The sequence below is a fragment of the Frankliniella occidentalis genome, unplaced genomic scaffold (genome assembly GCF_000697945.3).
Source record: "Frankliniella occidentalis isolate FOCC.00 unplaced genomic scaffold, Focc_3.1 Scaffold172, whole genome shotgun sequence".
NCBI lineage: Eukaryota > Metazoa > Arthropoda > Insecta > Thysanoptera > Thripidae > Frankliniella > Frankliniella occidentalis.
The window spans coordinates 444,412-455,239 of record NW_026267298.1 but is presented as its reverse complement, the minus strand read 5'-3'; the positions used below and the strand labels follow the sequence as shown (position 1 = coordinate 455,239).

The following is a 10,828-nucleotide window of genomic DNA, read 5'->3' as shown; positions in this document are numbered from 1 at the left end:
CGCCTGTGCTGTAGAGAATTCTCACGTTTTAAAAGAACACTCTAATTTCCCTATGGATGCGCTATCCGTAAATTATGGAGAATTTTGTGCTAACGTATTATGGCTCACAAATTATTCATAATATGGATTAATTTGTTCGTATTACAGACAATTTCATCCATATTATGAATAATTTGTAATCCATTATACGTTGGCACAAAATTCTCCGTAAGCGTGTTCATAAGGAAATGAGAGTGTGATTCGCCTTACGTTTGCAAGTAATTCTCCGTAAGCGCGAGCCGTCAAAAAAAAGAGAGTAGAAACGAATTTTCCTCGCACAGTTAAAAAGGTCGTACTTTTATAATATTTAATTCCGTGCAAACTGTTTATTTAGTCGCAAAAACTAACACTGGTCAAGAAAAATAGCAAAGTCCCCGATTGGACTGAAAGTAATTGTCATTTCAGATTTACGATACCTTTGTAATGAAATTAATTAATTGTTTATTCAGACTTAGAATTGGTTTCTAAGGATACTACATTTTTAAAACTGGCGTTTACCAGGACTTTTCTAGTACTTTCCTGACTAAATTTTTAAAACTTCTATGACCATTTATAAAAGGAAGTATTATAGACTCGTGAGCCTAAACGATAAAACTGTTAAAAACAATTTTAATATTCAGGCCATACTGATTGAAGGTCGCAGAATCAAACTGATGTGAAGTTTAACATTGTCATATCAGGATGTGCAAACTCATACTTTTAATGTAAACTTAAAAACAAATTGAGTCTTGTACTCTGTTAATCCAAATGTGTACATTGTACACTTAAAATAAAGTGTACATGACATGTATGCTTTAAATAATGTGTACATACCCATGAACACATTTATAAATGTGAACATGTCCATGGACACAGCAGAGCTCTGCAAAATCGCCGTAACTGACCGACTGAGGCGATCGGCAGGCGGCCAGCTCTGGCCCTGCACCGACCGCGTCTCGCGGTCAGCGCCGACCGTTTGCAGGTGAGAGGTGAGGACCGAGACGCGGTCGGTGCAGGGCCAGAGCTGACCGCCTGCCGATCGCCTTGGTCGGACGTTTACGGCGATTTTGCAGAGCTCTGGTACACATCTTTGAAGGTGTACATGCCCATGTACACATCTTCCAAAGTGTACGTGGCATGTATACTAACGGTTGTATGTATACTTTAAAAGATGTGTAGGTCTACACCGGCATATGTACATATTTATAAATGTGTACATGGGTATGTGCACATTATTTGAGGCATACATGCAATGCACACATTATTTGAAGCATACATGCCATGTACACTTTATTTAAAGTGTACAATGTACACATTTAAATTGACAGAGTAGTTCTAAAAATTTCACTCGAAGCTTTACAAGCACATATTAAACAAATTCATCGAGGTAGTGGCAAGGGACACATTTAAATCTATACCACGGAAAAAATTGAAAGTTGTTTTGAAAAGCTGCCAGTTGCTTAAATGCATCTGGTCAAGTAAAAATGCATCCTTTTATTAAATAAAAGAAAGGATTGTAGAGGCAGATGATACCAGTTTGAGACCGGTGTCATGCTCTACATAGTCCTGATATCTAAAAATGTTCACTAAGGTCTATAGCTTAGTTGAAGTTGAATAAAGGTTACATGGCCTATTATTTACCGTCCGATTAAAAATCTGCGCGCTCTGCACCCCGAGGTCAATTAAGAAGTCCCGCCGCCGGCGGCCCCACCTCTCTCCTCCTGAGCCCCTTGCCCGTCTAGCTTCCCCCTCTCCAGGCCTGGACACACTTAATCTGAAAGGACATCTATTGTCCACAGAAAGCGGGTTTTTGTGCACATCTGATCTCAACCGGATGCAGATTTGAATCCAGCATGGAATTATCATCCCTTTCCTTGACAATTATTCCTTTGTCCATCATACAGATGTAAATTCCTCACTTGCTCGACTCGATTCCAATCTGCATCCGGTTGAGATGTGCACCAAAACGCGTCTTTCTATGGACAATATAAGTCCTTTTTGATTTAGTGTGCGCACGCAGCGTCGATACGACTAACCCCCCCCCCCCCCCACACACACACCCCCATACCACTGCGAGCTGCGAGAGTACAAAGCTGATAAACCATCAACCGACCAGTTTCTTATAGTGTGGTCTTTAAATGTGGTTTTTGTTTTACTATAAGTATCATCTGCTAATATATAGTCCACAGGCATTTAGTGGGTAGCTAGCTTATGATAAGATTTAAAAACAAAGGCTGACAATGGGGTAGAAAAACCGTGACAGGGTTAGAGTGCAGTGGCATGGCGACGAGTTTACCTTATCAACTGGCACAGGGTTGCCCAAGATGTCGTTGAGCACCACCAAGTAGCTCCACGTGCGCATGAACAACGCCGCGATGTGCACCGCCAATCTCACGCAGCGGGGCTTAGGCAAGGCGCCGATCTCTGCGGCAGACAGCCGCCCAGCCTAGAATGCACAAGAGAATGTGAACACGCCGTGCCCCAAAAGCGACCCAATTCGTGAAGTTACACCCTTAGAAGAGAAAAGCACCGACTGTACGAGGACGCTAACAATTTAGTACATAAACGCAAACCAGTGACCATCTAAAAAAATGACGACCTGCAAACGTTGGATGCAAATACATCGCGTGGATGACCTGCACAGTAAAATTTTTGCAAAATGATTTTGAAGTATTATTAGGATTGTAAACTATTTTCTTTGCATTGCAAACCATTTCCTTCGTAAGTTGCGAAGAAGTAGTTTGCAAAATTACGAACTAATTCTTTGCAGTGTTAGTGTTACACACAATTTTCTTCGCAAGGTGCGAGGAACTAGTTAATAATATGAAAGATTTAGTTTGAAATGCAAAGCTTTTTGCAACGCTTCAAAATTCTTAGCAATGCAGAAAAATGTTCTTTGCAATCTTTACAGTGTGAGAACGTCCGCCAATGCAAGGTTCAGCTCCGCGTTGGTTAAAGTATTTTATCGCTAATTAAATCATCATTCTGTCGCATTTCGTACTTAGGATAAGGGGCATTTTTAGAAACCATAAGAAAGTGAGTGTCATTTTTCCCGCAATTTTTCTTTTTACAGTGCACCAGTCTAAATTGGATTCCTGGGTTATTATTTGACTGGACCACTGGAAACAGTCATTCAGTGGACAGGAGGTATAAACGCAACTCACGACAACGCAGGTTCTAGCAATAAGCTGGAGAATGTCGTCCTCAGACAAAACCTCGAGCGACGCGCCCTTTAAGTGCACGTCAGTGCCGACGCCAGGGTTGCAGAGCCCCGCTCCGGGCCTTGCAGAGAGAGCCGACGCGACAGCTCCGCTGTGCCTCAGCAGGAACATGGCAGCTGCTGGTAGCGCAAGAGCAGGCGGCAGAGCCCGCAGACGGCCTACCAACTCATCAGCGCTCTCTGAACTGAAAAAATTGATAAATACGCACAATGAAAGTGGTTAAATATTGACAAGAGGGAATATCTTACTCCGAGTCTCATTCGCGTGCGTTGGGCACCCGGGCACGACCGGCGTCAACTGCCCGGCCAAATCAGATTTTTACATTTTCATTCTTGCAGAGGATTGTACAGAGCTTGTTTGAGGCGATAAAGCCAGGGTCAGGGAAAGCATTGCAAATGCCAAACCGCAGGCCAACGGTTACACTTTCATCCTGTTTCTGATTCTTAGCAGATGATTCGCAGTTATCAGCTTCTTCTCTCGTAACGTTAAAAGTTCACCAGCTAAAGCAGCAGAAACCCGGTTGCAGTAGTCGAATCTATTTCGGCAGTGAGCTTTCAGTGCGGCTCTCGCGAGTCTGCTGCCGGCCCACTTCCCGCTGTAGAGCTGTTCAGACCGACAGCATCGTAGTGCTACGACCGACACTGAGCAGCTGCCGCTGCCCTGCACAGCCCTATGCCGCCGTCAAAACCGCATAAAACGCTCATAAAACGCGCGCCCCGCCGCACGCTCGCGGCGCCACCCACCACGGCATTCAAAGAGGCGCTCCAAGCCGCGTTTAACGTCGCGTTCTAATGTGGACACGTAAATCCAACCTTGAATACATTGGTAATCTTTGCACTGTTAAATTCCTGCAAAGTATTTTGCTCCTTTGTAACTACGAAGCATTCTACTTCGTAATTACAAAGTGATGCTTTGCAATTACGAAGTTACACTTTGCAATTGCAAAGCGATGCTTTGCGGCGTTTTCATTGCTTCGCAATTGCAAAGCATCACTTTGTAATTGCAAAGTAAATGCTTCGTGGTTACAAAGGAGCAAAATACTTCGCAGCTCTGCAAAGCGAATGCTTTGTAGCAATTTAACAGTGTGGTGATCTCAGGCAATCATTGTTAATCAGTACTATTGGGTACTCTGATGAACACATCTATGTTGGTTTAGCACTCCTTCCGAAAATCTGATCGGAAGCCAGTTCAGTCGCCCTATAGAAATAACGCAAAAATACGCGAGGTCCGCTCGCACCATGGTTATCTCCCTACTGTAAAATAACATTGCATCGGTTACCTTCATCGCGACTCAAATGGGCGTTTACATGGGCCTACAGTGTAGGCCAAATCGCGTTTCAAAACCTTACCTGCTAAGAAGGGCAGGACATAGACACCACACAAAAAGCCGCCATGCAGAAGCAGCATGATCCTCACCGCTCCAGAGAGCTTTCAGTCCCGGGTGGGGCACAAGCACGTCCTCTGAAAACATGAAAGTATTACTTGCGTGCGTATGCGCCGCACAACGAAATAACGAGTCCACGCCCAGGTCCTAGTCTAGCGGCTCAAAGCGGTAACGTTACTTTAAGCAGCCGGTAGCAACTCCCTACGGCCGGGCTGACACACTGTCTCGGCCGCGCCGCTGGGCCGGGGCGGCGCCCGCGCGCGCTGCAGCTCTCTTTTCTATTTGTCATATCTCATCAGGTGGCAAAAGCGCCAAAATAAAAACTGTGAATGTCTCAGAAACATGTTACGACACGTTTGAAGTCCGTACGTACAATATTTCGCGAGTGACAAGTTTCTACGAAATATGGTGTTTCCGGGCGGGTCGTGCATTGCAAATTGGATCCATCGAGATCTCAGCAATCCTTCAACGTTTTGCAAATGTGAAAACTGATTTGGAATCTACAAGAACCAAAGCTTGGCGTAGACTAAGCCGTCAGACCGCTGAAAGAACAGAAATATTTTATTTTTCAATCTGAAAACAGAGGACGCTCTGGCGGCCATCTTGCCCACTTCAAGTTTATCGCATTCTCTCTTTTCGAGGTGAGTATAGAAAAATCGCACCCTGCTATTCTGATCTGGCATGATCTGTAGAACATTTGATTCACTGGTGGTTGGCGGGTTAAAAGCGTTTTTAACCTCGAAAAAAATGAAAATAGGGTGCCCTGTCACGTCTCCGGACCCCGTAGGTCGCGTTCAACTCGCATTTTAAAATGTTTCCGGTTCGATTTAGTGACTTTCATTTATATCATTAGATTCCTCGTTCTTTTCTCTTTCTAGCGCCATAAGGCGCTTTGTTAATAGGAGGTCTGGTGCAGGAGATATGACAAATAGAAAAGAGAGCTGCAGCGCGCGCGGGCGCCGCCCCGGCCCAGCGGCGCGGCCGAGACAGTGTGTCAGCCCGGCCGTAGGGAGTTGCTACCGGCTGCTTTAAGGTATTTAAACAAACACTATAGCTTCACTGTTACAAAAATTGTTGTAAAGTTACAGTGTGCACGTGTGAATGATTTTGTAAGCAGTACAGAGTTTTTTGTTTTTGTTTTTGTTTTCTTTGTTTTTTTTTACAAACATTCGGTCAAAAAACAACATTAAAGTTTCCGACAGAGAAAGCAGTTACTTAACTTTTGCTCATGTGAAAAAAAAAAAGTTGTAGTGCTCACACGGGTGTTTTAAAACATTTGTTTCAGGATTGCTATGGAACGAAATGTGTTGCTAACAAAATTAACTAGTATTTTCTTGTACCTGGCATATTCGGGTAGACCACTGTAGGCTGCAGCTGACCGTCGGATGGGAGGGCATTGGAAAGAATAAACTCGCGCACAACTAATGGATCCTCATTAGTCAGTACACTGTAAAGAGTAGAAATTTTCAAATCAACCTACGTCTTAAAGTTTGCAAGCACGTTTCTTCGAAACAGTGTTAGCGATTATGTTCACCAAACCTATTTATGGAAATTATTCACAGAAACGTACGAACTGACTTAAATACGGACAAAAATAACAGTTTTTCGATGAATTTAGAAATGTAAGTCAAGAGTTTCTCGGTATTTTCCGATATGTTTATAAAATTATGTTTGTTTCTAAACTTTGTGGGTTTTAATACGCTAAGATTTCATCCATATTATGGTTAATGGGTGTCTAGCACCGGGAAAAACCAGAATAACTGAAATCGCTATGCTTAAACAAAGTACTTCCGTTTTCTTGTTCCCTGCATTCTTCTGCATATCAGCTTTACCGGAATGCTGAATTGATCACACTGCTAAAGAATTTAGGGTCTTCGCATAACAAACTTGCCATGATTCTGTAGTGCAGATGTTCCCTCTTTTCTTTATAAATTTGAGTGAGTTTCGCGCTTTGACATTGCAAACGCGACTGTGGTGTTTAATTTTATGTATTCGAGTCGAGTGTACCTCAACTCCAGTTTCTTGACAAAATTTAATAGCAACACTTAGATACCTTAGACAAAAAGGCACGCAGGTCATCCGCCCGTTTCGAAAAGCACGCAGTTCAGGCTCGCGCTCACGTTTCGAAAAGACACGCAGTTCAGCCGCGCATTTCGAAAGGCACGCAGTTTACCGCTCTATAGCGAAAGGAACTGCGTGTCTTTCGAAACGCGCGGCTGAACTACGTGTCTCGACACGTGCGGATGAACTGCGTGCCTTTCGAAATGCGCGGATGAACTACGTTCCTTGTAGTCCAAGGTATCGACTTTTCTTGAGGCCGCTGCCTATTATATTTGAAAAATAAATTTATAATTTTTTCATGATCTGATAGGACCCCGTTCAACGAAAATGTTGTGTTTCAAAACCGACAATATGGAGATTTTCGGGCCGGGAAACTCCGGGAAAAGCCCGGGAAATCGTTTTCGTCGTCGTAGTAGACACCCTGAATTAAGATTTTTCTTTTAATTATTACTCCCACACTCTTACGGTGAATTTTGTGCTAACATATCATGGATCACAAATTATCCATAACATGGATAAAATTGTCCGTATTACAGACAATTTGATCCATATTACTGACATGCCTTCATCCGTAGGGTATGGACGAAAGGTCTATACCTTACGGAGGAGGGCACCTCTGTAATATGGATCAAATTGTCTGTAATACGGACAATTTTATCCATATTATGGATAATTTGTGATCCATAATATGTTAGCACAAAATTCTCCATAACATACGGATAGCACATCCATAGGGAAATTTTGTGATCCATAATATGTTAGCACAAAATTCACCGTAAGCGTGTCCATAAGGAAATGAGAGTGTAGGCTGAAAAAAAGAAAAAAGTTCGTGAAATGCCCCATTTTCCCCCAACCTGACCCTGTGGAGAATTCTGCGTAAGCCGAATACGGATCAGACATATAAACATTAAAGCATATTTTTTCCCCCCGAGCTGACCCTACGCGAGAGTTCGTAAGGGAATGAGTGCGTGATCAATCATAGGTGCGAACTGTCCTCACCTGCCCTTGAACAGCACCCCGTAAGCCCGGCGGCGGAACGCCAGGAGCGCCGTGGCGGAGCCGCAGTGTGGAGGGAGGGTTGGGTCTTCCAGCACGGGATTCAGCTCGATGACGCGGCGAAGCAGGAGTGTCAGCACCCAGGGCGACGCAAAGCGGAGGCCGCGGTGGCGAGCCAGTGCCAGCTCCAGAACTGCGTCACACGCAATACGGATAAGATCGCCTTTATATGGTGAACAATTTGATCCGTTACAAACATATGCCGCCATCCGTAGAGATGTGCACGTTATGCTTTCGCATAGCCGCATAATTTTCTAAACTTTACTGAAATGGGGTAAAGTGCCCTACACTCTAAATGGCAAGAGAAAATTTTGTCCGCAGATTCGGAACCGATTCGTGCACATCTAGAAAGGATGTGAGACTTTACACAATTTGTCTAGTTTTAGGAACAAATTTGCATCCTTTCTGGATGTGCACAAATCGGTTCCAAATCTACGGACAAAATTGTACCTTTACATTTAGAGTGTATGATGGCCACTTTAAGAGCACGCCCTCCCGCTTTCCTTGACAAGGGCTATGACCAGATTCTCATCAGTCCGGTTCGTTTCGTTTCCTTTCGATTCTATGGTGGGTGAGGGGGGGGAGGTGTGAAGAAAACCCCTTCTTCACCTCCCCTCACCCACAAAAGAAACGAAAGGAAACGAAACGAACCGGACTGATGAGAATTCGGACGGAGCCCAAGTCTCAACTATACGTCACAGCGGTACCAAAAAAATTCATGGGTGTAGAGGAAAGTTCAAAAAACATGCTTCTGTTCGAAAAAAAACGGAAAATAAAATTTATACATAGAGAAAAAATATCGAAAGAATCAGTTGATTTTGCCCATTGATGGCCACACTAATCCTATTGATGGCCACCCTCAAAACTACTGGGATTGGCGTTAGTGAGTCGTGGCAGGCCATCTGTGTGACGTAATGGCTCGAACAGCAGTTACTTTGGCGTCCTTCTCTGCATCCCGGTGAGCTTTTTATGCCACACGTGTACTCTAAAGCATGTTAAATTCAATATCGGTGCCCGTTCATAGTCTCATTAACCTGGGATCGCTATCGTCCATCCCATTAGGTCCTCAACGACGGACCCAGGTTGACCCTGGTGGTGTAAGGCGACACCAGCATTGAAATCAGAGTGCCTCAAAACCCGGTACGCAATTTATTGGATCCACACGACGACGTTCTGTGGCCCAATAATGGCCACCCCTTTCCCCCTTCTAAGTTAGTTAAAACGAAAAATTTTTATGCGTAGAATTGAAGCCCAACCTTTCCAGGTTTAGCAGATATCCTTGCCATCAAGCGCCGGTTCGTACATGCCAAACGCGAACGCTCCCAAAGGAACGCTCTGGTAAAGACATCACTTTAGAGAACTACCAGCCGGGCGGACAGAGCAGAGTTTGGTATAATGCTGGCGCTCGTTTGGAGCGCGGCTGAATCTCGACCTGAGCAGGATCGTGATGCTAATCAGTAACATAGTGTTGGCCTTGCAGCACCCACTTCACGACTTCTACGCTTCGTACTGTCAGTTGGTCGAACCGAATGTATTTATCTCGGTTTTAGGCCAGCGGAACTTGACCTGCACAGTTTGACGTGCGTTCGAAACGAAGAAATCAATGTATGTGATTTCTGGAATGGTTTACGTACGTATGTAGACAGGGGAGGGGGGGGGGGGGGGGGGGGGGGGGGTGTCGTACGGGAGATGTGAAAAGTTAACTATACCTTCGGGTTCCTCCTGAAAAAAGAAAACGAAAATGTTTTTTTGTTTAGTCCTAAGCAAGTCCATGACTATGGTAAAATTCAGTTGTGTGTCTAACAAACGTTTTGAAATGTCCTATTGAGACATTAGATGACTTACAAGCATATGCACACGTGAACACTGTTCTATTTGAAATTTGAAAACTTCGGTTTTTTTTTTTCAAAAGTTACAAAATTTAACGTTTAGTGCCATATTTGGATTCCTCTTTACAAATTGAATAGAAAATGTCCTGTGCTTAAAGCCGATCAGTATCGAAATTGCAAAATTAATACACTCCAAAGGGGTAAAAGTGTGCAAAAACGAGCTAATAATCAATTAGTGGGGGCATAACTCTGAAATTTCTATTCCGATCATCTCCTCCGTCTACTTACGTAAACCATTCCAGAAATCAGATACATTGATTTCTTCGCTTCGGACGCACGTCAAATTGTGCAGGCCAAGTTCCGCAGGCCTCAAGCTAAGATAAATACAATGGGTTCGACCAACGGACAGAGCGATCACTTCTTAAGAAGCGTAGAAGTCGTGAGGTGGGCGCTGCAGCAGCTGCCCAGAGTGCCGCGACCACTTTCAGAGTCTTGGATTGGTGCCTTGAATTCCAAGACATGCGTTCAGGTGGCTCGATAGTCTACCACAGACTCTACGATGTCTCAAACACGTCTCCACAAAACCTATATATACTATTGCACGCGAGGACATCCTGAGGCGAAACATTTAAGTACGGGCTGTTTTGTTGACTGGTCACAACTTCCTTCTCCGTGCAGGTGGCGTCCCCTCATAGTCAGAGCTTTGGTTAACGATACAACTAGGGACAGAAATCGTCCCAGAGATCGACGTACCTTCCGAGTCCACGGAATTACACTTGTCATTCGAGCTCACGGGCGACGCTTTGGGAGCAGGCGACTCATCCGACGCTGGCGGTGTGTAGTCATGGCCCCGCAAACTGGCCTCGAGCTGGACACGAAGCGACTCGCGCAGCGCCCAGCGGTCCGCAAACTTGAGCTCCCGGGAAAAGCGGTTCAACGTCTCTTTGGGATACGAGGCCAGAGCCCTGCAGACCGAAAAAAGTTCATCCTGGATCACAAAACGCATTTCACCCACTCTCATTTCCTTATAGACACACGCTTACGGAGAATTTTGTGCTAACGTATTATGGATCCCAAATTATCCATAGTATGGATAAAATTGTCAGTATTACAGACAATTTGATCCATATTACAGACATGCCTTCATCCGTAAGGTATGCACGAAAGGTCTGACAATTTTAAGCACACACGGGTAATTTGGGATCCATAATACGTTCGCACAAAATTCTCCATAACATACGGATAGCACGTCCATAGGG

The 10,828-nt window shown here is 44.4% G+C and overlaps 1 protein-coding gene across 15 annotated transcripts in view; it reads right to left on the bottom strand.

Annotated features, from left to right (window-relative positions):
* Positions 1-10,828, bottom strand: part of LOC113212294 (uncharacterized) — a 44,266-nt gene that overhangs the window by 2,852 nt on the left and 30,586 nt on the right. For 14 of the 15 annotated variants that reach the window (XM_052271758.1, XM_052271760.1, XM_052271768.1 and 11 more), the window contains 6 exons: positions 10,323-10,534; positions 7,684-7,873; positions 5,964-6,070; positions 4,589-4,700; positions 3,183-3,423; positions 2,315-2,464 (listed from right to left, as the gene is read on the bottom strand). In XM_052271758.1, coding sequence (XP_052127718.1) covers positions 2,315-2,464; positions 3,183-3,423; positions 4,589-4,700; positions 5,964-6,070; positions 7,684-7,873; positions 10,323-10,534 — 1,012 coding nt within the window. The remainder of the gene's footprint in view (positions 1-2,314; positions 2,465-3,182; positions 3,424-4,588; positions 4,701-5,963; positions 6,071-7,683; positions 7,874-10,322; positions 10,535-10,828) is intronic. The other variant, XR_008011635.1, reaches the window with a different exon arrangement.